The sequence below is a fragment of the Lynx canadensis genome, chromosome A3 (assembly GCF_007474595.2).
Source record: "Lynx canadensis isolate LIC74 chromosome A3, mLynCan4.pri.v2, whole genome shotgun sequence".
NCBI lineage: Eukaryota > Metazoa > Chordata > Mammalia > Carnivora > Felidae > Lynx > Lynx canadensis.
In genome coordinates, this window is record NC_044305.1 from 23,785,482 (window position 1) to 23,812,700 (window position 27,219).

Below are 27,219 nucleotides of genomic sequence, written 5' to 3' on the forward strand. Positions count from 1 at the left end.
GGTGGAATATTCTTCACCTGCACAAGGAGATGTACCCTCTTCCATTTTTTTGAAGCCGCATTCTGCCCTCTCATTTTTCATTTTTCTACCTTCAGTGGAGAATTCACAAGACAGTGATTCTCTGCTCTAAGGAAAACAGTGCCGGGGGAGGGATGAATAGCAGCTGACCCCTTGACCTTGGCACTGGGGAGACATTATGGCGAGGGTAAGGGGTGGGATGGAAGGACTTTCGTGAGCTGGAACACACAGGCAGTTACTGCTTAGCTCTTGCCTACCGCTGGTATACAGGAAACTGGGCCCGCTGTTACATAGCTTCTGAGTTTTTTTCCCCCAAGGGAAGCTAGAAATTAAGATTTATGTGGAAGATCCTGGTTTTAAACATTGACTTAAATTCTTTTGAAACATTGTGTAAGCTACCAGAAAGTGCCTGAGGACAAATGTGGCCAAGGGCCTCCACTTGGCTACTTTTGTCTGGATCATGTTGACCATCCTCTTTCAGAGGCTCTTTGTCTGAAGGACTTAAGCTCCAGAAAGTATGTGAACACTCTAAAAAATGGCACCAGTATGTTCTGAATGTGTACTTTTTTTCTGAGGAAGTGGGTCCCTAACTTTCATCAGACTTTTATTAAATCTGAGCACTTGTATGTGTTAGGCACTGTTAGGCTCTGGGGAGACAGTGATGAGTGAAATTAGCCGTGACCCCTGGTCTCGTGAAGGGTACGGTCCTGGAAGGGAGGAGGGACATTAATCAGAGTCACACCACCCGGTGCACAGTGACGGATGGAGATGGTATTCAGAGGGAGGGAGCATGCTTCTGTAAGAGAACATTTGATAGGGGCCCTGAACTGGCCAGAGGGTAGTCGGGAGCTCTTCCCTGCAGAAGCAACTTGTCAGCTGAAACCTGAAGGGTCGGTAGTGGTAAATTGGGTGAAAAGGAAGAGTGAGTGAGTCTGTTCCAGAAGTAATGGTGTGTGCAGAATCTCCTGCAGGGTGGAGCACCGTGCGTTCAAGAAGGCCAGTGTGGCGAACGATGTAAAGAAGAGGGGCTTGGCCCATAGGCTGTGAAAGTGGTTGGTGGCTCAGCCACAGGACCTTGTCAGTCAAATTCTTGGGCTTAGATTTTATATAGTCTAAAGCTTGTGAAATTGTGGGGGTGTTTTTGACAGTAGAGTAACCTGGTCAGAGTCCCATTTTCTAAAGATCTCTCTGGGTGCTGTGTGTTGAATCAGTTCCTGGGGGAGACTATTTAGGAAGCTGCTTCTGTTCACGTGGCTTGGGTGATGCCAGGCCTAAAGATGAAGGGCGCAGGAGGGAGTGTCTCAGCTGCCTCAGGCCCCTGTGGGAATGCTAGAATAGAGCCAGGTTTGAGAAGCAAAATGCTGAGTTTGATTTGGACATCACCAAGTTGGATGTGCCTTTGAGAAAGCAAAAGGAAATGTTCAGTGGTGGGGCGCCTGGGTAGCTCAGTCCGACTTCAGCTCAGATCATGATCTTGAGGTTTGTGAGTTCGAACCCCATATCGGGCTCTCCGCTGATAGTGCAGAGCCTGCCTGGGATCCTCTTTCTCCCTCTCTCTCTACCCATCCCCCACTTGTGTGCAGGCATGCTTGTTCTCTCTCTCTTTCTCAAAGAGATATTAAAAAAGAAAAATGTTCAGTGGCAAACAAAAGGCCTGGAAATGCTGAGGGAATGGGCCTTGTTAGTGACTGTGGCAGGCAAAGGGGCAGGGGAGGGAGCCACGGAGACTCCCTTCGCCTGTGCCCTTCTGCCGCCTCAGGAGCAAGTGATGGCAGGGGAGGGCACCTGGGAGATTCTCTGGCTCTCACCACAGGAACTGGGCAAGAAGGGAACTAGCCTGGTGCCTGTCCTTTACCCCTTCTAATCCATTTGTTGCAGGAACAAGTACCTGCTGCTCAATAACCAGGAGCTGAACGAACTCAGTGCCATCTCTCTCAAGGCCAACATCCCTGAGGTGGAAGCCGTCCTCAACACTGACAGGTGGGTGGCATGCAGCTCTGGCCCACAGCCCGCCCTGGCTGCCTGCGTGCCCCCGGGTTCAAAGATGAGTGCCCACGGGTCTGGTACTTATCCTTTCTCTTTCACATGTAGCTCCGATGTCCTGAGGGCTCCTGGGTGTCACGCACTGTCCTCATGTCACCTGCATTACCTCACTGGGGCCGCACAGCAGCCATGGGAGGGAGGTGCCATCATCATCTCCACTTTACAGAGTGGGGAGCAGGGGTTTGGAGAGGTCATCTGCCAAAAGTCACATGTGTTCTGCCCACTCCTTTGTCACTCACCTTTGCTCACATGCTTCTTGCCCTGTGATAAGTCCCATTAGCTGGATTATGCTCGTGCCACCTTCTGACCAGCAGGGAGCTCACAGGTTCCTGAGGGTCAGGGCAGGGAGGACTATAACCAGCAACAGAAGTCATAATTCCCAGGCTCTATTTTTTTTTTTTTAATTTATTTATTTATTTTTTTTTTTATATATGAAATTTATTGACAAATTGGTTTCCATTCAACACCCAGTGCTCATCCCAAAAGGTGCCCTACTCAATACCCATCACCCACCCTCCCCTCCCTCCCACCCCCCATCAACCCTCAGTTATTTTTTTTTTTTTTAAAGCAAGAGAAATCTGTTCAAATAAAATCGTGCATAGTCCGTAATGTCTGGAGGGGATAAAAGTAGAGCTGTTCTATTTGAAGAGGGGGTTTAAGGGCTCAGAATCCCTGCCTGCTTGGCCATCTGTTCCCCATGATGCAGCCCAAGTCATTTCCTCATCGAACATCTTGCTTCCTAGACCAGCAAGCTGAGGCCCAGAGGCACAGGGACTTGTCCAAAGCCAGCGGAGCTGAACGTGGGGGCCAGGGTACTCCCTCTCTCACCCTATTGGCACAGACTTTGCCCCATCTGGTAGACTCTGTCCTGGCATTTCAAACTCGCTTTGGTGTAAACAGCCCTCCAGCGGTTCTGAGCACTGACTCTGGGTTTTTCTGGCCTCTGATCACTTGCCAGTGAGTCTGGGAGCGGAAAGCTGGCCTGAGATGTGGTGTGAGTTCAGTTCTAAGACTGCAGGAGTCCTTGGAGTCCTCTGGGCACAGATGGAGCTGGGGGGCATTCTGCAGGTTTGGAAATGTCCCAGGTTTTTTCACCCACATAAACCGGCAGAGAGACCCAACCCCAGGGCCCCAAGATAGCAGTCCCTTGGCCAAGTAGAACTTGGCCCTGTCAGCCTCAGGTCTGCCACTGATGTACCTGTTTTGTTTCAGGAGTTTGGTGTGTGATGGGAAGAGGGGCTTATTAACTCGTCTGCTGCAGGTCATGAAGAAGGAGCCAGCCGAATCATCATTCAGGTAGGTCTGGGGACAGGCACCTGCCACTCCTGAAGGGTCCAGTAGCCAAGTGTTTCTCTCGAGTGGTTAGAAACACCTCATGTGGCTACCAGCTTCTGCTGTGGATATCCGACTAGTCTGGGGGGGAGGGGGTCTCCCTCTGTGGAGGGAGGACTCCACAGGTGTGCATGAGCTTCTGCTGCATCCCAGCAGTATATTTTAGGGACTAACCAAGCATTCACCAAGCACCTACTCTGTGCTGGCGCTGGACAGATGGTAGGAAATAGCTGCAGCCCCTGCCCGTGGAGTTCCCTGGGTTGTGGGAAACAGGCGTGTAAAGAAACCTGTTGGAGTGCAGTGTGGAAAGAAATAGGGCCAGGACCTGCCCCAGGGGCTTGGGAACAAAGGAAAGCTCCTTATCCAGCTGGGGGGGGGGGGGGGGGGTGGTGTGGACAGGGAGGGCTCCCCAGAGCTCCTCTGGCTCACCTAAGATGAGTTGTGAAGGCTGTGGACAGAAGTAGCGGGTAAAGGAGGCATTGGTCAGGGCTGGGTGTGATCTACCAATAGGTTCGTGTCCACATGTGCCCCCTGTCAACTCAGCCTGCCTTGTCCAGTCTTCCCCTCATTGATCCCAGCTCTACCCCCCCCACCCTCAGGGCCACTTCTTCTCTACGACAGCCCATCAGAAGTGAGCTCAGTGGCCCATCTGTACAGATCTGTCAGGTTCCCTCATGCACTCTCAGCACCACTTTCCATTGTCCTTCTATTCTTCTGAAGGGGCAAAGCTAGAGTGTATTTTCATATGTGACTTACTGTAGCCAGCCCTCTAATCCTGGATCCATCTTCTCTGAGACATAGCTTCTTCCAGACAGAACCAAATAGATGACAGTTCCCCACTGAGCTGTCAGCTCCATGAGGATAAGGACTATTGATTGCTATGTCCCCAGTGCCTAGTATGAGGCCTGACGCCTAGTAGATGTTCAGTGAATGTCGAATAAAGCAAGACAGCAAACATCTCCCAGCCCCCTTGGTGAATGGAATATGGGCCAGAAGAGGGCAGCCTTAGCCACCTGGGCCAGGGGTCAACATTTGGGTCGCAGGTTTTGGCAAGCCCGGGCTGTGGAGAGTTTCCTCCGAGGGACCACCTCCTATGCAGACCAGATGTTCCTGCTGAAGCGAGGCCTTCTGGAGGTAATAGCCTGGAGGAGCCAGGGTGTTGGGTGTCCCGTTCTCCCCCTAGCCCCATGCATTGCTCTCCTTCCTGAGACTTAGACAGCTGGTCGGGAGCAGACCAAATCTCTATTTTGAAATGCCAGTGCAGTTGTCCTGGGACTTCCCCTGAGTTTCCAAGTGTGGGTTCCTTAGGTGCTTAACAGATGATTGAGGGATCTGGGGGGTGGCCATGGAAGAGTGTAAGAGTCTGTAGTTACCCAGCAAGGCCTTTTGACCCTGAGGATATTTTGCTGTTGACCAAAAGTCAATTCCCCTTTATTGTAAAGTGGTCTGCAGAAAAAGCAAAATTTACAAAAGGCAGGGAACAAAGTGGCCAGAGATATCATTGGTTTAAAAAAAAAAAAGATACAAACAAGAAACTGACCCATGAATTGTTGTAAAATCCATAAGGAATTGATCTAAATCAGCATAACTTCAGGAAAATGCCAATGAAAAATGGAAACAGTTTAACTATTGTAGAAAACTCTATTGTAAGAGTTAAACTGGCTTTTGTTCCTGATGAAAATTCATTGATTTTGGTATAAACTTTCTTATAAATATAAAGACAAACCATGGGGTCAAAATGTGTCCTGTGCCCTTAAGTCCTGTGCTTCAGTTACTTGAGTGGCCTCAGTGCTCAGGCAGTGGCCATTGTTACTTCTGGAGACGGCTCCCCTCGCCTGCCGGCTGGAGAGCCCTGGGCAAGCAAGAGGTCATGACTGCACACCTCAACCCACCCCCAGCCTCCTGGTGAGGTGTGTCATGCCTGGCCCTGCCCTTGGAGTGCCCAGCATCCTCAGATGAGAATCTAGACAGGGAAACGAGTTCCATCAACTGACGTGGATGCTTAACTCAAAGCAGATGTCATGTGGTCTGAGCTACGTGCCAGGCCCTGGTGGGAGGCAGACAGTGGGCAGCTTGGTTGAGCACAGCCTGGGGGCGGCAGCCACATCTGCTTCTTGGCCCCAGGGCTCAGCCACCTTCCTGCCTTCATCCTGTCCTCTCCCACCCCAGCACATCCTGTACTGCATCGTGGACAGCGAGTGCAAGTCGAGGGATGTGCTCCAGAGTTACTTTGACCTTCTGGGGGAGTTGATGAAGTTCAATGTTGATGCATTCAAGAGATTTAATAAATATATCAACACTGATGCAAAGGTAAGACTAACCCAGGCTCCATGGGGTTTGCTGCATCATTCAGAAGTTATCTTGGAGCCCCGGTCCTTCCCAGTCTTTGGGTGCTGGTTTGAAATTGGAGAATACTGGGGAGTCAGTGGGCCGGCTTCAGCGAATGGCCATTCACCTCTGCACTGTGCTGGTTCTGTGCTGGACCCTGGGTATACGGGGGTGACCGTCTCAGCTACTTGTGGGCAGGGGTGAGGGTGGGAGCAGGTGGGCTGTGAAAATGGCTCTGATGCAGGTGGTGGGTGACACGATTAGCCCCAGAAGGGCAGGATCGGCCCCGGTATGTGAGCCTCACGGTGTGTGTTTGATAGAAACCCAGTGCAAACTAGTTGAAGTGAACATGAGGGGAGTCCAGCGCCCATCATCAGTGTAGAAAACACTGGGCTTGCCGTCGGCCCTGGCTCGAGCTCCTGTTGGGGGGCTGGCCACCCGGCTTGTCTGGGCCTCAGTCTTATGAGACACAGCTGGGCCTGGGTGGATGGGAGCCCTGTGCGGCCAGTGCCCACCCTGGACCGTGGCCACCTTCAGTGGGAGCCTACCACCACCTGCCTGAGCTGGGCCTCTGCTGCAGTTCCAGGTGTTCCTGAAGCAGATCAACAGCTCTCTGGTGGACTCCAACATGCTGGTGCGCTGCGTCACGCTGTCGCTGGACCGGTTCGAAAATCAGGTGGACATGAAAGGTAAGGAAAAGCCACAGTGCCAGGGTGAATCGGCCCAGTGTGGCCACAGTGGTGTCAGACACCCAGCATCTAGCAAGGAGACAAAACGGCCATAAGTAGCTGCACCAAATGCCCACATGGCTGGGGTCCAGGTTATGGCTCTCTGGGAGATTTTCTTGGCTCTTTGACTTTTCTCTATCGTCTGTGCTTCCTTTAGTGAACATGTAGATTTTAATAAAAGTAAAGAAACTATTGTGCAAATGGAATGCAGAAAACTGAACACCCTTCCTCTCTTGCCTGGAATCGCCTGGGAATAGAGGGACCGAGACGGTGAAGCCTGAGGGAGGGAGGCCTCAGAGAGGAGGACCTCGCAAGGGACTGAGGGAAAGGTGGTGGTAAACTCCTGGGGGGTGTAATGAGAATGCAGGCTCAGCCTGGGTGGCAGCACAGCTGGACATTTGTTCCTGCTGCATCCGGCCTTTCCTGTGTTGCTTTCATGGTGGGGGCTCCCATCTCCAAAGTCAGGACCCCAGTGGGGCCTGGCTACAAGCCTGAGGGGCAGGTCCCTGGGCCTGAGCCACAGACCAGCTTCCGAGCCTGCTGTCATACCTCTGCCCCTCTGTCCCCAGTTGCTGAGGTCCTGTCCGAGTGCCGCCTGCTTGCCTACATATCCCAGGTGCCCACACAGATGTCCTTCCTCTTCCGCCTCATCAACATCATCCACGTGCAGACACTGACCCAGGTGAGAGGTCCTGCAGACATTCAGGAGGGGAAGGGAGATTGGAAATAGTTTCCCTCATCCCAGAGCCCAGGGGTTGATCTGTCCCATCTTTGCCCTAGACATGTGTCTTGATCTGTCTGTTGGTTCCTAGGAAACCCCGCCAGCTATTCTGAGGACTTTTTCCAATCAGGGACCGGTGTGCCATTTTACAGATGGGGCCTGAGGAGGGAAGAGGTCTCTGAAGTCACAGATGGGTCAGGATTGGCATGGAGTTCTTGACTCCCTGTTCAGTGCTCTCCGAGCTCCTCCTGCTGTGCAGGCTTTGGGATTGGACTTGATGTGACTTCCCACTCTCTAAGTAACTGCAGCTGCCCCTTCTCTAAGCTTCACACTCCTCTTTTCTAAAATGGGGTTAATGCTCAACCCCTCAGAGGTGGTTCTTTGTTCCTTCAGTTAGCACACATTTACCGAGGCAGGGCACTGGGCTGGGGCTGCACAGTGAACCAGCCCGAGACCCTCCCAGCTCGGTGCTGAGCAGAAGTTAGAAAGTGAGGTGGCTGCACCTAATGCGGGCACCCTGCCCCACCCTGGGGGTGGAAGCTCCGGGAACCAGAGCTCCCAGGAAGAAGTGATGCCTGAACTGATTCTGGAGGAGGAGTGGACTCTAGACCACTGACGATGACCCCCCCACCCCCGCCCGCCATGCCCTATCCTCTCAGGGTTGTGCAGGGGCAGCTCAGTGCATGGCATGAGACACCCTCCTCCCTGCCCAGTGGCACCCCAGATCCACCAGGGGCCACTGGGGCTACCTGCATGCACCTAACGTGGCACGCCTGGCGCCTCGCAGGAGAACGTCAGCTGCCTCAATACCAGCCTGGTGATCCTGATGCTGGCCCGGCGGAAAGAGCGGCTGCCCCTGTACCTGCGGCTGCTGCAGCGAATGGAACACAGCAAGAAGTACCCCGGCTTCCTACTCAACAACTTCCACAACCTGCTGCGCTTCTGGCAGCAGCATTACCTGCACAAGGACAAGGACAGCACCTGCCTGGAGAATGTGAGTGCCCCCCCCCACCCCCCGCCCCAACCTCCCAGTGGGCAGGCCATGGGCTGTCTTGGGGGTGTGGTCTCTGCCTGGGCTGTGTGGTAGCTCTCTGTCGCCTTGCCAGCCCTCCCCACGGGGTGCCTGGTTCGGCCTGGGTCCTCCAGGCGTCCTAACCCCTCTCTCTTTGCCCAGAGCTCCTGCATCAGCTTCTCATACTGGAAAGAGACCGTGTCCATCCTGTTGAACCCAGACCGCCAGTCACCCTCTGCCCTCGTCAGCTACATTGAGGAGCCCTACATGGACATAGACAGGGACTTCACCGAGGAGTGACCTTGGGCCAGGCCTCGGGAGGCTGCTGGGCCAGGGCCAGTGTGGGTGAGCGTGGGTACATGTGCCACACACCCTGCCTGGTCACTCCCCTCCCCTGCCTCCCCGATAACTCTGTCTGCCCCAGGTCTTCAGGTACAAGCTTGTGGGGAGGGAGCATCTAGAAGCCCTTGGGTCTGAGGGCCCCAGGTCACTGGGGAACCTCAGTTCCCTCAAGACCCCCATGATAAGGACAGGGATACTATGCCCACCCTTCCTTCAGAACCCTGGGGCCCCAGCCCATCCAGAGAGAGGTAAAGGAACTTTAAAAAATAGCTCTGTCTGAGCTCTTGCCCTGTCTCTTGGCTGTCAGTCCCGGGGTGGGGAGGGAGATACGGGCACCCTCCTCCAATCTGTGAGCCAAGCTTGCTCTGGCCTTTGGACCCAGGCAAAGGCTTCTGAGCCCCCGCGGGCAGGGGTGGGGGCTACCAGAGGACGCTGCCTTCCCCCACCCTTGCCTATCTATCCCTCCCTCCCTTGTTTTCCTTTAGCGACTCTGGTTCTGTTTGCTCACTGGCCGCTGTGTTCATCCCAGGGGGTTTCCCTAGAAGTGGGGACCCTTTTCTTCCATCCCTTGGGGCACCGGGTGGCTGTGCCCTGCCCCAAGGCAGCGTCTCCTGCCTGAGCCCACACACACAGGAGCCTGGCTAGGAGCACACCCTTGGCCCCTCCTTGTGTTGCCAATTTATTAACAACAAATAAACCAATTAAATGGAGACTATTAAAGAACTTTATTTTAAATGACTGTTGTGGACCTGACTTTTGTCCAGGGACTGTGTGTTCCTTTGCTCTCCTGAACCTCAAAAAAGGAGAAGGCAAGTAGCTGGAGCTGCAGACATGGCATTTATTCAGGGTGCAGCAGGAGACGGCACACAGCAGGCATCATCTTCAGAGCTCAGGTGTCACTCCTTGTGCTAAGGGGACAGGAGTAGCTGAGTGAGCTTCACCCTCCCATCCTCCCTCCCCCATGCAGAGGTCAAGGGGTGCCCCATGGCAGTCTCTCACCTTGGGTCCCAGGGCATCTCGGGTCCGTGCCCGCAGCTTGTTAGCCTGGGTTTCTGCCATGTCTGCCCGTTCCTCCGCATCATCCAACTCATGCTGGGCCTTGCGGTACTTGGCCAGGTTAGTACTGGCCTGCTGTTCCTGGGGACACAAAGGGCCTTCCTGGTCACCCTTTGTAACTGAGATAGGTAGTCTGGTCCCATCCCATTCCCCAGAGGGGCCTGGCTTCCGGTCAACTGCTCCTCTACCTTCTCCATCACCAGTGCCCCTGGCAGGAAGAAGGGGGGGGGGGGGTAAGGCAGTCCTTCCAGAGGCACGCAGAAGGGAAAGCACTTGGGGTCCCTTCAGGGACAGCTGGGTCCTGTCTCTAGCTAAAGCTGGTAGGAAGTGATCGCTCTTCCCACTGGGACAGTGGGGTCACTGAGCTAGATCACTGCCCTTTCAGGGCAGCTTGCCTGTACACAAAGCCAACATGGGCAATCCAGGGCCGAGAGAGGGAGTAGACTGCTCACTGTCATCATCTCCGGCTGAGGAGCCTGGAACTGGCGCTGAAGTTGTTCCCAACTTCCAAGTCCCAGCTGCCCAGACCCCAGTGCACTCACCGCCTCCTCACACTGGCGTTTGTAGCTCTTGACCTTGCTCTGCAGCTTGTCCACCAGGTCCTGCATGCGAGCCAGGTTCTTCCTGTCCTCCTCAGCCTGGGCAGGCAAAGGCGATTTAGATCTTGCCCAGACTGGGCCAGTTCTGGCCACCCCACCCCCACCCACCTCGTGGCGGACCTAGTCACACACCTGGTACACGAGCTCCTTGACACGGCGCTCGTGCTTCCGCACCCCTTTGAGGGCCTCAGCGTGCTTCTTCTGCTCCGCATCGAGCTCAGCCTCCAGCTCCCGCACCTGCGAGTAGCCAGGGATGGGCCTGCTGCCCAGAGCCCATCCTCAGGCTGCCCCCTCGTCCCCTGCCCCGGCCTGGGAGGGCCGCACGCACCTTGGCCTCCAGCTTCTGCACCTGCTTCTTCCCGCCGCGGAGGGCAGCTTGCTCAGCCTCCTCAAGCCGGGCCTGCAGCTCCCGCACTGTCTGCTCCAGCGTCTTCTTCATCCGTTCCAGGTGTGCACTCGTGTCCTGCTCCTTCTTCAGCTCCTCGGCCATCATGGCCGCCTGTTAGTGGATAGGGTGGGGTGGGGTGGGGGGGAGCCTGGTCAGGAGGGGAAAGTCCCTTCTGTCTCAGCTCCAGGCACCCCCACGGCCACAGCCCAGCCTCACATCGGTGATGGCCTTTTTGGCCTTCTCTTCGGCTTCCCGCCTCTCCTGGGCAGCCTCCTCCACCTCGCCACTCAGCTGGGTCAGGTCCACCTCTAGCTTCTTCTTCTGGTTCAGGAGGCCCGTGTTCTGTGGGGACGCGGAGTCTCAGAGCCGGCCGGCAGGCCCACGCCGCCAGCATCCCCGCGCCCTCCCGGCCCCACCTGCGAGTGCAGGAGGTTAAGGCGCTCAGTAGCCTCCAGCAGCTCCTGTTCCGCCAGGCGTCGGCTGCGTTCGCCCTGCTCCAGCGCGGCCCGCAGCTCTTCCAGCTCTGCGGCCAGCAGCGCGGCCCGCCGCTCCAGGGCCTGGGCCTGCTCCCGGAGCTCGGCCACCAGCCGCTGTTCCTCGTCCCGCCCTGCCTGCTCCTCCTTGAGCTGGGCCTGCAGGAGCCGTGTGGCTGCCTGCGCCTCCATGGCCTGGCGGGTGGCGTGGCCCAGCTGCAGCTCCAGGTCGTTGAGGTCACCTTCCATCTTCTTCTTGAGCCGCAGTGCCTCGTTGCGGGCCCGAGTCTCCGCATCTAGGGAGGCCTGCAGGGACTCCACTGCCCGCTGGTGGTTGCGCCTGTGGGGAGGAGGGAGGAGAGTGGGGGTTGTGGCCTAGGAGAAAGGGGTGGGCACAGGCACTAGACCTGCTCTTACGCCAAGGAATGCTGTAGACGTGAATCCATTGTGGGAATAAGCGACTTGTCCTTCCCTGATCTCTAGCCCCTTGGGACTGCCTGTCACCCTCAGTACAAGTTCACGGACAAGAGTGAGGCTCCACAGCAGACAGACATGGCTGAACCCTGGCTCTTGCCTGCACTGTATAACCCTGAACACGTCCTTTAGCCTCCAAAGTTGGCCTCTAGACTGGGGCCAATAGTCCTGACCTTGAGAGAGGCCCAGGGGAGGGGCAAACGAGGTGCCTGTGCACACAGAGGGGCCCAGCCCACACTGCTTGCCTGATTTTCTCCTGCCCTCAAGTGGGGACAGGAGGGGTGTTAGCCTCAAGAGGAGTGGATCCTGGGGTGGCAGAGGACAGGGTTGGCTCTGGCCGCCCTACCTCAAGTTAGTGCACTCTTCATCCTTCTCGGCCACTTTCCGGTCCACCTCAGCCTTGACCTGGGAGAGTTCCAGCTGGATCCTCAGAGTCTTGGTCTCCTCCAGCTCCAGGGCTCCCTGGAGCATGGGCATGGGGGCTGTGAGCGTGCATTGCAGGAGAGGGGAGGCCAGGGAAGCAGCAGGTCAGTGCCCGCCCTGCCCCTGTGGCCAGTCCCTGACCTCAGCCTCCTCCAGTGCGGCCTGAAGCTCACTCTTCTCCCCTTCCAGAGCCTTTTTGGCTTTCTCCAGCTCCTGGATGCTCTTCCCGCTGAGGCTGACCTGGTCTGTGAGGTCACTGATTTCCTCTGCAGAATGAACAGGGCACCTCATTCACCCCTGATCCCAGGTGGCCAGAGCAGGGCACCCTCAGTGACCCCACAGCAGATCATACCCTGCAGGTTCTTATTCTCCCGCTTGAGCGTCTCCAGAGCCTCGAGCGCCTCCTCGTGGCTGTGGCGCAGCCGGAAGAGCTCAGTGCCCAGGCCACGGGCCTCCCTCTGGGCAGCCTCCAGCTCACGCTGTGTCTCCTCCTCCTGCCGCCTCCGTTCCTCCAGCGCCCGCTCCAAGTGCCGCTGCTTCTTGTCCAGTGCTGCAGCCGCCGAGGTGGCCCGCTCCAGCTCCAGGGTCACGTCCTCTGACTCTGTCTGCAGTCGTAGCTTGGCCTTCTCCAGTGATGAGCACTTGGCATGAGCAGCCTCCACTCCCTCCTCTGCCTCCTGCAGCCGCAAGGCCAGCTTCTTTCTAGGCCAAGAGAGCAGACAGTATGGACCGCATAGTCAAGGGAATCTGGCAGTAAGGTCCCCGTATTCCCCCCTCACCCCCTGAAAGCTCAGAGGCTCAGGCATCACCCCTACATGGTGATGGCCAGGCTGCTAAGGCGCTCACTTGGCCTCCTCCAGCTCCTCCGTCCTCTGGATGGCGTCTGCCTCATACTTGCTCCGCCACTGGGCCACCTCAGCATTGGCTTTGGACAGCAGCCGCTGTAGCTCAGCCTGGGCCTCTGCCTCCTCCTCGTGCTGCTCCCGCAAGAGGTCACAATCATGCCGCAAAGCCTGCACAGCATGGGCCAGCGCACTCTTGGCCTGCAAGGACCTCAGTGACCTCAGTATTGGGCCGGGCTGGTGGCCCCAGGGCCCACCCTGCCCACTCTGTGGGAGCAGGTGGCCGGCCCACCTTGCTCTCCTCTTCCAGCTGCCTCCGCAGTTCTTCCAGGCTCTGGGTGGCCGAGGCCTTCCCCCGGCTTAGCTGGCTAATCAGAGACTCCTTCTCCTCTAGCAGGCGGCTCAGCTCCCCTGCGGGGCCGAGGGTGAGTGGCAGGTCAGGCGGGTGAGGGGCAGCGCCAAGGCCCCAGGGTGGCCCAGCCAAGCCCCCGGCCTCACCACTCTCAGTCTGCAGCCGCCCACGCTGATTGCTCGCATCTGCTAGCTGCCGCTGCAGCTCTTCCACCTTGATCTTGGCCTCACTCAGCTGATCCTCATAGGTCCGGCACAGCTTCTCGGCACTGGCCTGGGATCCAGGGTCAGGAGTCAGAACAAGTTTGTGAATCACAAGGCAATGTCTGGAGCTGCCAATCAGGGCCAGGACCCCTGGACTGGGAACTAGAAGGCTAGACATGGGTCCGGGAATCAAAGCGAAAGCAGAGCCCCAAGTTCAGGGTCAGAGATTCTACTGCTGGACCTTGGCTTTAAAAGATGGGTGTCTGGGGGAACCTGGGTGGCTCAGTCGGTTAAGCATCCGACTTCGGCTCAGGTCATGATCTTGCGGTCTGTGAATTCAAGCCGTGCATCGGGCTCTGTGCTGACAGCTCAGAGCCTGGAGCCTGTTTCAGATTCTGTGTCTCCCTCTCTCTCTGGCCCTCCCCCCTTCATGCTCTGTCTCTGTCTCAAAAATAAACGTTAAAAAAATTTTTTTTTTTTTTTAAAGATGGGTGTCAGAAGTGAGAGGGCCAGGATGAGGTTAGGATACTAGAGTCTGAAGTCAGTTGCAGACAGTGCTCATAAGTCAGCTGTCAGGATTAGGTGGTACAAAGGTCAGGGGTCAAGGCTGGGTGCTGGGATTCGAGACAGGACCAGTCAGGACAGAGGTCAAGGACTGAGAGGTTAGAATTAGATGCTGGGTCAAAAATGACCTGGAGTCAGGGCCCAGAGTTAGGAATCAGGGTTTGAGGTCAGGACCAGTGTGGGGTTGGGGATGGATGACTGATAAATAGGTCAGGGGTCAGGATCAGGTACAGGGTCAGGGGTAGGGTCAGTGCTGGAGTCAGGATCAGTTTAGAGTCTAGATGGGTACGGGATCAGAGCTCAGTCAGAATGCTAGACTCAGGAAGGAGGCAGACACCTTGCCACGGGCCAGAGTCTCAACATTGGCGCCCAGATCATCCACCTCCATGCGGAGCTCGCTTTTTTCCTTTTCTAGCTTCTGCCGCACCCGCTGCAGACTGTCCACTTGCTCGCCCAGTTCGGCCGCGCTCTCAGCCTGCTTGCGTCGCAGGGCAGCCACCGTGGCCTCGTGCCGCAGTGCCGCCTCCTCCAGCTCCCGCCGCAACCGGCCCAGCTCGGCCTCGCGCTTGCGGCAGCCCTCACGCTGCCCTGCGGACGCCCCGCCAGCCTCCTCCAGCCGCTCGCTCAGCTCCTCCAGCTCCCGGGCTGCCTCGGCTCGCTGCTTCTCCACGCGGGCCCGGGCTGCCCGCTCCGCTTCCAGCTCCTCTTCCAGCTCCTCCGCCCGAGCCTGGGGACAGGCAGACGGCAGCAGTCACCTCTGCGTGTCTCTGGCCCTGGCCCTTCCCGCACTCGGTCCACCCCGTGCCCCACACACCTGCAGTTCCTTGATCTTCTTCTGTAGCTGTGCCCCAAGGAGCTGCTCATCCTCCACCCGCAGGGTCAGCTGACTCAACTCAGAGTCCTTCCTGGAGGTGGAGGGGGCCGTGAGCCAGCGCAAGTCCTCACTTCCATCAACCTGCCTGGAGTCCCTTGGTCCTCCAGTCTCCTTCCTCCCCACCTGAGGCACCAAGTCCTCAGCGACCTCATCCCTGTGTTCCCTCTCAAACCACCCCCCACCAGAGCCTGGCTGGGACCATTGGCGGCAAGGAAGGCAGGACACGACCACCTGCACCTGAGTGACTCCCATCTCAACCCTACACATTCAACGCCTGCAGTGAAGCAGAACTGACTGGAGGGTCCAGAGGGAGAACTGGGGTATAGGCTCAGGAGGCCGCCTGCCAGTCTGCCACGACCCAGCCCATGCCTACTTCTTGAGCTTCTCCTCCAACTCCTGCTTGTCCTGGGCAGCATCCGTCACCGACTCCTGCGTCAGCTTCAGGTCACCCTCGAGCTTGCGCTTTGCGCGCTCCGTGTCCATGCGCAGCTTCTTCTCTTGCTCCAAGGAGCACTCCAGCTATGGCGCAGGAGGGGTAGGCATGATCAGCCCCCAGGAGTGAGCCACCGGCCCCGCTGTCCCAGCGCCACCACACAGGCCCCTGCTGTGACCAGGACTCACATCTTCCACTTGCTGCTCCAGCCGGAGCTTGGCCTTGGCCAGTGCGCTCACGCGGTCCTCCTCCGCCTGTAGGTCACCCAGGGCCTGCTGGTGGGCCTCCTGCAATGCCTTCTTTTCCTTGGTCAGCCGGGCCACCGACTCGTCCAGTGCCGCCATCTCCTCTGTCAGGTTCTTCACCTGTGCCAGGGCCAGGGTCACCGTGAGGATGCCCCTCCCACACTCTGGTGCAAGGAGCCACCATGCCAGGTCACAGCAACCGCCCCTTCCAACTAGGGGGGACTTGGGCAAGTCGTTTCACTCTGAGCCTCAATTAGTAGTAGATGCCAGCTACTTTCGATATAACAGGTGTTCCAGACAGTCCTGGTTTCCCCTGTGAGCACCTGAGTGAGCCCCTCTTTCCCTCCTATATAATGAGTCAGTATTCCCGGCCCTGTGAACCACATGGGATTGTGCTAGGGGGTCAGGGGCAGAAGGGATCCAGAGGCACCCAGGGGATGCAGAGCCGGGAAAGGGGCTTCCTGCCCTCACGGGCCTTACCAGCCAGGATGGATGACAAAATACTGGCATTTGCTGAGCACCTGCTGTGCGCTAAGCCCTGTGCTGAGTGCAAGCAAAAGGTGGTCACACACTGAATCCTCAACCTAATGAGGGAAGTGCTGCTATTAACCCCACCTGACAGGAGGAAATGGGAGCCCACAGAGAGGGGCCACCCAGCAGGGGCGTCACAGAGCCCGCAGGGAGAGCAGCAACTGCCTGGCCCCACGGCCAGCCCCCTGGCTCGGAGCCTTTCCCCCCACCCGGCCCAGACCATACCTTGTTCTCCGTGGCTTGCTTCTCCTTCTCGGCCTTGGCCAGTGTCAGCTCCAGGTCGTCGATGTCCTTCTTGAGCTCTGTGCACTCATCCTCCAGCTTGCGCCGGCGGGCGGCCAGGTCAGCATTCACCTCCTCCTCATCTTCCAGCCGCTCACTCAGCTCCTTCACCTTTGCCTCGAGCTGTACCTTGGACTTGATCAGCAAGTGGCAGCGCTCCTCAGCATCTGCCAAGTTTTCCTGCTCCTGGAGAGGGACATGGGGAATGGGACAGAGCCATGGCCAGGCAAACCAGCCGAGGGACACGAGGCCAGGCCCCGGAAAAAAAAGTGCCATGCAAACGTGTGACACCCACGCTCAGCTGGGGACCAAGGAATGCCTATAACCTGCTCTTGGCCCCAAAGGGGCTCAGGTGTGCTGGGCTGGGGGCTCAGGGAAAGGGATGGGCAGGGGTAGAAGCAGCACCATCAAGAGGGGAACGTCAGACAGGCTGGGGCAACCCAGAGTGAGAAGCCCAAACAAGGGCTCTCAGAGAGCTCTGGGCTATGGCCTTCCAAGGGGACAGGCAGCTGTGCCATGATTGGCTTGGGTATTCTCTCCCGCCTCACCATTTCCTCACCCCTGCTTGCCCACTAGCAGGTGAGTTCTGTGACCACAGGCCTGACTTCCCACCAACGTGTCCCCAGAGCGACCGTGGGGCCTGGCACACAGGTGATACTCATAGTGTTTGCTGAAGGAAGGAATGACTCAGTGGACTTGGGAAGTTTCCAGACCCTTGATCCCTGCCCTCTGGCCATTACTGTTATGTGCCACCTGGGTTTCCATGGCCCTTAACCAGAGAAGGGAGCATGGGTCTGTGTCAGGGACAGGAATGAAGGAGGGCCAAGGAGATGGGGCTCCACTGCAGCTTTAGCAGGAGGCCAAGGTAGCATGGGGCGGGAGCATCAGGACACGGGGACAGACTGACTCTGATGGGGGACGTGAGCCCACAGTCTCTCATCTCATGGCATGTTTGGGAGTCAGAAGAAAGATCCAGATCCTGAGCACCTGTATGGCGCACCACGTCCACCCTGACCAGGGGTCTGGCTGGGTTTCCTCAAAGCAGCCTGGGGTTTTCTGGAGTGCCAGGGGCATAGGTCACCAATGGAAACCCTCCATCTCCCTTCCCCTCCCCTACTCACTGCCTGGAGCTGCAGGGCCAGGTCATTCTTCTCCTGGGTGACACTGACATGTGTCTCCTCCAGCTCCTGGCGCTTGGCCTCCGCAGTAGCCAGTGCCCCTCGCAGCCCCCGAAGCTCCGCCCGAAGGGCCGCCAGCTCTTCCTCGGCCTGCGCTGAGCGCAGCAATGGCTTCATCTTGAAAAAGAGCTTCATCCATGACCAATTCTTGACGGCATTGAAGGCGCGGATATTCCACTGGATGGTGAACAGGGCATCCCTGGGGAGGGGAAGACACGGGTGGCCAGGAGGCTCAGTGCTGTCCCTCCACGGTAACAACCCCGATGTTCCTGGGCACCTGCCCTGGGCTGGGCTCTGCACACGGTGAACGCTTCAGCATGTGATCTCAAGTGGATCTAATGCCTCTGCTTTATTGTGAGGTGGAGAGAGAAGCCCAAGATCAAATGGGTCTGCCTCCAGGGTAAGGGCTCAGAAGCCCTAAATGTCCTGGTGGTCCTTGCAGTGTCCTGAAGAAACCAGGAATGTACCCTGATATACTCGGAGCTCTGGGGTCACATGTCTGGGCTCACACCCCAGCTTCCCCACCACTAGCCATCTGACTGGTTCTCAGACTCAGAGGGCCGCTCTGCTGATGAAGTATAATCACAGTGCCCGCCTCCTGAGGACTGTTTGGCACTTTAAGCAAGATCATGCAAATAAAGCCTCTTGCCTGGGGCCTGGCACTTAAGAGTCTCGGGAAACACTGGTTGTCATTATTACCACTCTGAGTGGCCTGGAGTGAAGAGAAAGGTGATCTTATCCTGATTTTTGAGGTGAGGAAATGGAAACTTGCAGTTGAGGGGGACAAGATAGGACCTGCTCCTTCAGAGACACCTAACCAGCCGCAGGGATAGTCTGACCCACGTGAGAGACAATATCACAGGGTTGGAGAGCCTGGTGGTCCCGGCAGCCAGGATACCGTGGTCACACCCCTACCCCTGTCTGCTGCTCCCTCCCCACACACACCTGCCTCCAAGCAGGCGCTGATACTCAAGGCGCATGAGGCGGCCCCGGCTCCGTGCCTGTAGCAGCGTCAGAACCTTGGCCAGACGCTGGTCACGAAGCTCTTCCAGGATGCCTAGAAGCCCAGCCTTGAAGAACACCTGGGGTGGGGGAGGATGCACCAGGTGTAACCCCCAGCCACCTGCATGTGTCCTGTCCAGTGTGACTGCCCACCCCGGGGTCAGCCCTAAGTCCGATGTGCCCCAACCTTGGTGTGGCCAAACTGGTACTGGGTGTGGTCAATGTCCAATGAGCCCAGGAGCTTTTCTGTGGCCTTCCTGCTGTCCACGAAGGTGTCATCTGGGATAGCACTGGGGTTCAGGATGCGGTACCTGGGAGAGCAGGGGAGGGCTGCTGAGGAGGGGGCTGGGCAGGGGAGCAAGGGAATATTCGAAGGCCTCCCAGATGCCACAGCAGAGGCTCCAATGGGGGAGCATGGTGACACTGGGGATTGAGCACAGTCTGCTTACAAACCTTGGGTTGCATTTAAATGCATTCATTAAGTTCTTTAAGAGATTGTAGTATTGGGTGCCTGGGTGGCTCAGTCGGTTGAGCATCTGACTCTCGATTTTGGCTCAGGTCATGAACTCATGGTTCCTGGGTTCGAGCACCAGGTCAGGCCCTCCACTGATAGTGCGGTGCCTGCTTGGGATCCTCTCTCTCTTTCTCTCTCTGCCCCTCCCCTGCTTGCACTCTCTCTCAATAAATAAACTTAAAAAAGGGAGAGATTGTAGTATTTACAACAGGCACGCAACACTTTTATAATTTTTTAACTTACAATTTTTTGTAATTCATCTTATTTTTTTAGAAGGCAAAAAATACAAAGAAGGTGATATGGTATGGTGTATCAAAGCCGAAAGAACATTTGAGAGAGAGAATTCTAAACAGGAGCAAGGGTACCCAGCACATCCACTTCTGTGGGTCCAGGTGGCTGTGGCCATAGCATTAAGGTCAGAGAAACGTGAAAGACCCCTCACCAGGGGCTGATAAACAAAGCACGGTTCACTAGACTCTGGGATACTATAGCCAGAACAAAAGGAATGATGCTGCACGTCGTTAATACATCTGTCCAAACTCACAGGACGTACACTGCCATGAGCAAACCCTAACGTAAACTATGGACTTTGGGTGATTCTCCTGTCCCCAGCCACTGTAACAAATGTCCCACTCTGGTGAGGGATGCTGATCATGGAGGAGGCTGGGGGGGGGGGGGAGCAAAGGCATATGGGAAATCTCTTTGTACCTTCCCCTCCATTTTGCTGTGAACCTAAAACTGCTCTTTAAAGAAGTCTTAATTAAAAGAAAAAAAAGGGGGATGGTGCATACTTATGTCTGCTGATAAGGAGAATCTCTCTTACATGAAAAAACAAACTCACAAAACAAGGGTGGGCGGGGAGGAAGGAGGGAGAGCGAGCGAGCATGCACATGCGTGGAAGCACGCCAACTATATTTGTGCCAACATGCGTACGTCAGTGTGCATGACTACAGGTACTTCAGGGGAGGGGGGCTATGGACATGTGTAGCTGATAAAATCAAACATATTAAAGGGAAGGGGGAAGGAGCTAACAGCACTGACTGGCGTTACGCAAAGTCTAGTCTATGGGGCCCCTCACTCAACTCCCAAATCCATATCCAGCTCCTGCCTGCCCCACTTCGACTTCTCTTCTCGAACCTCTGCTGAAGACATTTCAAACCTAACTTGGTCAAAGTGGAACTCAATCCACTATCCCTCCCCACTCCATAATATGGAAAAGCCCCATCTTGGTATCTCAGCACATCTACTCCGCAGTTGCTCAGGCCCCAAACCTGGGATCACCCTTGTCTTTTTCTTATTCCCTATCCAATCCATTAACATGGCCTACTGGCTACACCTCAAATACCCGAAGCCTGATGGCTACTCCCCTAGCCCACCCCTGTCTCAGTTACCACCATCTCCCATAGGGGTGCCAGCGCAGTCTCCATGTTCAGTGTTTGGAATCTCAGTCCTTGGAACCTTGATCCCTTTGGCTCTAAGTGTGTGCCTTTCCCATTCCCTCAGGCTGTTGCCTACACCCGGGGGAGGGCAAGGGGGAAGGTGGCTGTATAGGAGCAGGAAAGGGGTTGGTGGGAAGCCAGAGCTGGGCAGGCAGACACCCACCGCTGCCGGAAGTCAGCATAGAGCAGCCTGTTGGGGAATCCTTGGCGACAGATCCGGATCCCCTCCAGAACCCCATTGCAGCGAAGCTGGTGTAACACTAAGAAGGCATCCATGACCCCTGGTTGTGGTGGAGGTTAAAGGGAAAGCTTTGAAGTCAACGGACACACCTTCATGCCCCAGAGAAAGACCAACAGCCCACATAGGGGCTTTCTTTGAGACCACGCAGGCCCTGAGGAGAGGGAAGACCCAGCTTCTAAGTCTGCCTTGTCCCCTCCCTCCAATGTCCTCACCCCACCAACCCAGCCCTGGGGTGACTACCTGGGGTCTTGTTCTCGTTGGGGACAATGCAACGGACAAAGTGGGGCTGTGTGGCCCGTAGGTTGGTCATCAGCTTGTTGAGGTTCTCCTGGGGGTGAGCAGAGGGGAGAAAGCACAAGAGGGGCAAGAAGCAGAATTGGAAACCATAGTGGATCAGCCTGCTGAGGACTGGTGAGCCAGGCGTCTAAGCATGCCTCTGCACATCTGTCCTTCCACTGTTCCTTGGGACCCTCTTCCCTCTTCTGTTTGACTGGGGCCCTGTCAGTCGCCTAAGTCTTCACTCCCCCATCCAATCACCATGCCTCCCACAGGCCCCGTGGCTCCCACCCCATCCCCCCCAAACCCTGCCCAGGCAGCGTGCGGACGGGAAGCAGCACAGACTTGCTGTGATGTTCACAAGAGAGGAGTTAAACATCACTGCAAGTCTTAACAGCCGCCCGCCCAGGGTGCAGGGGACAGAGCAGGGACCAGGGACGGGGCTGGAGACTGGCAGGTGAGGGCCTGCATGGGGCCCCGACTGGGCCTCACCTTGTGCAGCTGGGACACCGTCTGGAAAGATGCTGCCTTCTTACGCTTCTCTTTCACCCCAGACTTGGGGGGCTCGGCTAGGAGAGACATGGGACCAGTCACTCCGGGGGATGTCACTCTGTGAGTGCCCTATAGAATGGTGACCTTGTCCCTCTGTACTCACTAGAGCAGGACCCTGCATAGTTCTCATAGAGGGTGGCTAAGAGCTTGTTCTGCGACTTTTGGAAGATAGGGACCACCGTCTCATTCAGCGGATCTTTGTTTTTCTCCAGCCAGCCCACAATGCTGTAAGGCACCTGGCAGAGACCAGACAGGGGCTGAGCAAGGTTGGGGAACCAGGAGAAGGGAAGAAGGGGGTCAAGGGTTGGGATTCCAACAGGCACCTACCACGCCCGCATAGTGGACCACCTCAAAGTGGGCCTGGTATTTGCGCTTCTTGTCAGGCCGTGGCTGCTGGAAATTGGGTGACTTTCCTGCATGGTTATCATAGAGCTTGGCCCGGAAGCTGGCATCTGAGGCCTTGGGGAACATGCACTCCTCCTCCAGGATGGACAGGATGCCCAGTGGCTGGGGACAGGGAACAAGTTTGAAGGGCCATCATCAAGCCAGCCCATCCTGGCTGGGCCAGATCCCATAACCCGGAACCCCTCCTTCTGGAAGCCTTCCCAGACCCCCAACTTCAGCCATTGCTGGGAGGGACAGAAACCAGATGGGTACCCAGGAGTCCTGTCTTCCAAAAGAGAAGTTTGTTTCTTGGCTTTGAACTCCCTTCGCATGATTTGCAGCTCTGGGTCGTCCTCTTTGCTCACAGGTGCACAAACTCAAACTGTAATCTCTGTACCCACCCACCTCACCTCCTGATGTCTGTGGTCTGTCTGTCTGTCTGTCTCTCTCTCTCTCTCTCTGTCTCACACACACACACACACACACACACAATAAAAGGGGGGAAAAAGGCAGTTGAATTCAAATTTTGGCTTCCTCACTTACTAGCAGGGAGGCCCTTAGACCTCAATTTCCTAACCTACTAAGTGTTGAAATGAATACTTTCAGTGCTGATCTCACAGCAAAAACTGTTGACCACCCAACTATGCAAAAGCAGGACACAGAAATGCATAAAAATCGCCTGCTGCATGAACTCTTGTGGCTTCTTCAGCAATGTTCAATGTTCAAAATACATTTTCAGAGAAAAAGATGGGATATGAGTCTGAGTCTATAAAGGAAAATGCACGTCCAGGATAAAGGATTTGGAGGCAACTTAACCAAAAAGTGCCAAGACACAGGCTGTAGTAGGGTTAGGGGGCAAATATATTTTTTTTTCCCCTTTACTCCTGAGTTTTCAGATTTTCTTTGATTTTTCTTTCTTGCAGTCTTTGTACAACAGGGAAATAGATACAATCAATCAAATAAATTAGCAGACATACTCTCCCCTGCCTACCCCCAGGCAGGTCCGGTGAGATTGTGGCTGCAGTAGGCCCTCGTGAACTGCAAAATTGTGTGTGCCCATGACAGGCTGTTGGCCACAGTGCTGGGTGCACACTCACGTACCCACCAACACACATTCACACAACCTCCAACAAACCTATTCACACCCATGCACGAGCTGCCATTCACACACACGAACAGAGACACAGAGCCACACTCACATACGCAAGCTCACATCGATGCACCACTGCACACATACATGAGTGCTTGCACACGCTCGCTCACAAGCCAGCACACGCTCATTCTTGCTCACTTGCCACACCCCCATCCCCCTCCCCTTGCAGTGGCCTTGCCCTAGGCCCCACCTTCTCAATGAGGTCAATGCAGGGTTGCAGGTCCAGGCCGAAGTCGATGAAGACCCAGTCGATGCCCTCCCGTTTGTACTCCTCCTGCTCCAGCACGAACATGTGCTGGTTGAAGAACTGCTGGAGCTTCTCATTGGTGAAGTTGATGCACAGCTGCTCAAAGCTGTTGAACTATAGAGGGAGGTGCCAGGCTCATCAGATACACACGGGGAGACCCATGGAGGAATGGGGATGTGCGCGACTTCACCGCCACCTCCAGGCAGAGTCCCGGGGCTCTGGCCCCCACCCACCCATGGTCCTCTGCCTTGGAGAGAACAGAGCCCAGGGGTGTGGGCCCACTCTCACCTCAAAGATCTCAAAACCAGCGATGTCCAGGACCCCAATGAAGAACTGACGGGGCAGCTTGGTGTCCAGGGTCTGGTTGATCCGTGACACCAGCCACCGGAACAGCCGGTCATAGGTGGCCTTGGCCAGAGCCCCCACGGCAAACACCACCTGGAGGTGTGGAGAGGCTGGGCTGGGACCTGGCAAGGAGGGTACCCTGCTCCACTGTCTCCAGGTGAGCCCTGGCCTGCAAACAGCTCACCTGCTCCACACTCTGGCCCTTGGTCACATACTCGTTCCCCACACGCACTCGGGGGTGCAGAAGGCCTTTAAGGAGGTCCCCACTGCTGACCCCCATCAGGTAGGCAGCCTTGTCAGCACCTGGCAGGGCACACAGCAGGGGGGCGGTGAAGAAGGAGGAGGGCAAGAATATGGGCACCTGGGGGTGCTACTGGCCTCTGCCTGGAGTTAGAAGAGGGAGGCAGGGAGAGGTTGAGTTCAGGGCAGGCAAACTGTACGGCTCAGAAGGGTGAGGGTCCGGGATTGAGAAATCAGGGGTTACAATCAAGGCCAGGTAAGACTTAAGTCAAAGGCTGTGGACAAGGGTTAAGGTTAACGGTCACGGACAGGACACTAGAATCAGGGTCAAGATGATGACCAGGTCAGGCCAGGGTCAGGCCCCCTCACTTTCAGTGCCGTCAGCCTCAGCCTGTTCCTCCCGCTGCTTCTGCTTGAACTTCATGTTGCCGAAGTGCAGGAGGGCCCCCACGATCTTATAGCAGGCACACTTCTCATCCACGCTGAAGCCCAGGATGTCCATGGCATGCTGTGGCAGGGGACAGAAGGATCAGAGAAGTCTGGGCTTCTCTAGGGGCCAGCTGAGCTAAGGGCACTGGAATTGCTCCCTGACCTCCCCCCAGCCTCACACATCCGCACACTGCAGGCGCCCCGACCTGCCTCTCTCCCACCAGAGACCTACATCAGTGGCCATGAGCTCCTCGCCGTCATTCATGTTGTCCACAGTGATGACACCCTGGCTGCAGAAGTGGTAGTCATAGGGGTTCATCGACAGAAGCAGCATATCTGGGAGACATGCGGAGAAGCACGGTGGGTTTGGCTGCATTCACCCAGTGCTTCTCCTTCCCTCCCATCCCAGCATGGAAGGTTCTGGGGGCCACCCAGGCAGGGAACTCTAGGGCCCTCCCAGGACTTCTGTGTAGCTGAGTTTCTCACCCCCTCCCCCAGGCCTGTGGCTTTTCTTTCTTTATGGTTCTCTGAGGAATGAGCCCAGTCACTATGCAGGGTGCTAGGGCACAGGGAAAACCACACTGTGTCCTTGAGGGGCTTGTAAGAGTGCATAGCTGGGCCTAGACAGAGCCACTGCTTCCCCCTTGGTGCTGGATGGGGCCTCTCCAGTCTCAGGACAGAATGAGGGACAACCTTGCCAGGGCCATGACACTAGGGGCCTATTCTCCAGTACAAGGAGAGAGCTCAGCAGTAACTAGGAGTCCCAGCTAAGGAGTGGAGGGGCAGTCCCACCCAGCCCCGTGGGCTCTGACTCCCCCTTCATCCACCCCTGGCCCTCACCCTGCAGCTCTGGCTTCTTCCCCGAGAGGATCTGGTAGTAGACATGGTAACCACGCTCACCAGGCAGCTGGAAGATCACTCGCGACTTCTCCAGGAGATCTGGGGAAAAGAGGGGCACTAGCCTACCTTCTCCCTGTACCTCCCCAGAGTGGGTCACCCCAATAGAGCTGAAGGGGTGGGGGAAGTTGTCTCAGGGGTGTGTAGAGAGGCACTGTATCCACACACATGCCAACACGTACTGAAAAGTGTCTCTCATGCAGGTGTCACAGGGTGGGGATGTGTGTTTGTGTCTGCAGGTCTGCGTGTCTATGGGCAGGGGTCTTCATATGTCCTTCTTTCATCTATGCTTTCATCCCTTCATCCACAGACCACACTGCTTCCCTCCAGAGCAGAGCTAGCATGTCAGTGTGTGCGTGAAGCGGAGTTTCCATATGTTTGCAAAGGAATGAGTCAAGGAGTGAATTACAACATTCTCTGGTCATCACATGCCTGTGCTTATCCATCGGGATCTGGTGATGCATCCCAAGGTGGGGAATGGTCAGTGTAGGGGCCTCTCTGTGCATGCAGCCTGGGCCCTAGTGTCTGTGCAGTGGGGCTGGGCCAGGTGGGATGGGCAAAAAGTGGGAGGGCAGGCTTCCAGGGAGGATGGGGTGGTGTGGGGGGTGGTCACAGGCCTGCCCTTTTGGAGGCCAGAGAAAGAACTGAGGTGGGGTAAGGATCCAATCACAAGGAGCCTGACTGGCCCAACAAGGATTCGGGTCTCCATCCTAAGGTAACAGGGGGCACCTGGGTGGCGGTTAAGTGTCCGACTCTTGATTTTGGCTCAGGTCATGATCTCACAGTTCGTGAGTTTGAGCCCCACATTGGGCTCTGTGCTGGCGGCAGAGCCTGCTTGGGATTCTCTTTCTCTCCCTCTCTCTCTGCTCCTCCCCTGCTCCCATTCCCTCTCTTTCTCTCTCCCTCCCTCTCTCAAGATAAATAGTTTAAAAAATAAAAAATAAAGATCAGGTAATGGGATCTACAAAAGGTTTTTAAACAGAAACATAATGTGGTCAAATTCGTATCTGAGAAAATATCACTCTGGCTGGGAAGATCAAGCAGAGGAATGGAGGCTCAGAGACCATAGTGGATGGAATGTTGCAGGGGAGAGTAAGGTGGTAGGGGCTGGGCGGTGGCCAGGGGATGGAGAGAAGTGCCTGGAACAGGTGGTAGCCCCAAAGATTTGAGGATGGATGCTCAGTCAGAGCAGAAAGGCCCAAGCCTCTGTTCCCCACCCTCCCCTCGACTCACAGCTGTCAATATCTGCAGATGCCAGCTTCCCAGAGGGACCAAAGTGAATGCGGATGAATTTGCCCTGTGGGCAGAGGAGCAGCGTCAGTCAGGGCCCTTTACCTCCCTGCTGCCCATCCCCACCCACCTCTCCCACCATGGCCACTCACAAAGCGGGATGAGTTGTCATTCCGCAGGGTCTTGGCATTGCCAAAAGCCTCCATGGCAGGATTGGCCTCGATGATTTGATCCTCGAGGGTGCCCTGGTGACAACAGGATGACGGGTCTGTCAGTCCTGGTGCTACCAACTGGGAGACCAGGGTACCTGATGGTCCTGCGTATCAGCGAATCCTGGACCACCTCTGGTGGGGAAAGGGAAGGGGCCTCCCAGGGCTCATTATTATTGCCTGCCCCCACTAGCACTGGCCCCACACTTACCCCAGTCTTTGTGGCCAGAAATTGCTGGAGAGAGAAGGAAGATGTCATTAGAAACTATGAGGTCTCACCAAGCTAGGGGAGGGTGGCAGTGGTTAGCAGGACAGACTGTTAGACACCCAAACATGTAGCCCCCAACCCCACTCCCCATGCCCAACCCTGTCAGCACTGTTAGAAGGAGAAATGCTAGAAAGTGGGAGCAAGCCTGGCCCTAATCAGGCACCTGAGGCAAGGGACTATGTCTCGGGGTCTCCTACTGGCAGCCCTTCCCCTCCTCCAGCTGTCTCTGGCCTCTTCCATGTGCCTCCCCCTCCCATATCTCCCATATCCGGTGGCCCCTCCCCCTAAACCCTGGAGCTTCCTGACTAAAGTCTACTCCTCTTCAGACCCCTCCTCAGGAAGGTGTCCCTGA

General features: G+C 56.2%; 2 protein-coding genes across 5 annotated transcripts in view; one reads left to right on the forward strand and one right to left on the reverse strand.

The window, feature by feature from the left end:
• Positions 1–9,259, forward strand: part of LOC115510167 (transient receptor potential cation channel subfamily C member 4 associated protein) — a 70,010-nt gene extending 60,751 nt beyond the window's left edge. For all 3 annotated transcript variants that reach the window (XM_030309727.1, XM_030309728.1, XM_030309729.1), the window contains 8 exons: positions 1,897–1,998; positions 3,274–3,357; positions 4,437–4,527; positions 5,563–5,703; positions 6,302–6,410; positions 7,019–7,131; positions 7,958–8,164; positions 8,345–9,259. In XM_030309727.1, the coding sequence (XP_030165587.1) occupies positions 1,897–1,998; positions 3,274–3,357; positions 4,437–4,527; positions 5,563–5,703; positions 6,302–6,410; positions 7,019–7,131; positions 7,958–8,164; positions 8,345–8,482 (985 nt within the window). In that variant the 3' untranslated portion in view covers positions 8,483–9,259. The remainder of the gene's footprint in view (positions 1–1,896; positions 1,999–3,273; positions 3,358–4,436; positions 4,528–5,562; positions 5,704–6,301; positions 6,411–7,018; positions 7,132–7,957; positions 8,165–8,344) is intronic.
• MYH7B (myosin heavy chain 7B) overlaps positions 9,231–27,219 on the reverse strand; it is a 56,342-nt gene continuing 38,353 nt past the window's right edge. Inside the window, exons 9-43 of one of the 2 annotated variants that reach the window (XM_032592579.1) lie at positions 26,811–26,834; positions 26,543–26,635; positions 26,394–26,457; positions 25,104–25,202; positions 24,496–24,599; positions 24,204–24,342; positions 23,779–23,897; positions 23,538–23,687; positions 23,193–23,363; positions 21,793–21,972; positions 21,569–21,701; positions 21,406–21,482; positions 20,878–20,965; positions 20,560–20,677; positions 18,631–18,754; positions 18,387–18,523; positions 17,385–17,640; positions 16,207–16,449; positions 15,394–15,570; positions 15,146–15,291; positions 14,713–14,803; positions 14,236–14,625; positions 13,278–13,404; positions 13,072–13,190; positions 12,784–12,980; positions 12,290–12,639; positions 12,079–12,203; positions 11,861–11,976; positions 10,984–11,380; positions 10,784–10,909; positions 10,508–10,678; positions 10,312–10,416; positions 10,123–10,218; positions 9,524–9,661; positions 9,231–9,432 (exon numbers count right to left, since the gene is read on the reverse strand). In XM_032592579.1, the coding sequence (XP_032448470.1) occupies positions 9,421–9,432; positions 9,524–9,661; positions 10,123–10,218; positions 10,312–10,416; positions 10,508–10,678; positions 10,784–10,909; positions 10,984–11,380; positions 11,861–11,976; positions 12,079–12,203; positions 12,290–12,639; positions 12,784–12,980; positions 13,072–13,190; positions 13,278–13,404; positions 14,236–14,625; positions 14,713–14,803; positions 15,146–15,291; positions 15,394–15,570; positions 16,207–16,449; positions 17,385–17,640; positions 18,387–18,523; positions 18,631–18,754; positions 20,560–20,677; positions 20,878–20,965; positions 21,406–21,482; positions 21,569–21,701; positions 21,793–21,972; positions 23,193–23,363; positions 23,538–23,687; positions 23,779–23,897; positions 24,204–24,342; positions 24,496–24,599; positions 25,104–25,202; positions 26,394–26,457; positions 26,543–26,635; positions 26,811–26,834 (5,202 nt within the window). In that variant the 3' untranslated portion in view covers positions 9,231–9,420. Of the gene's footprint in view, positions 9,433–9,523; positions 9,662–10,122; positions 10,219–10,311; positions 10,417–10,507; positions 10,679–10,783; positions 10,910–10,983; positions 11,381–11,860; positions 11,977–12,078; positions 12,204–12,289; positions 12,640–12,783; positions 12,981–13,071; positions 13,191–13,277; positions 13,405–14,235; positions 14,626–14,712; positions 14,804–15,145; positions 15,292–15,393; positions 15,571–16,206; positions 16,450–17,384; positions 17,641–18,386; positions 18,524–18,630; positions 18,755–20,559; positions 20,678–20,877; positions 20,966–21,405; positions 21,483–21,568; positions 21,702–21,792; positions 21,973–23,192; positions 23,364–23,537; positions 23,688–23,778; positions 23,898–24,203; positions 24,343–24,491; positions 24,600–25,103; positions 25,203–26,393; positions 26,458–26,542; positions 26,636–26,810; positions 26,835–27,219 lie in introns of those variants that run through there. The other variant, XM_032592578.1, reaches the window with a different exon arrangement.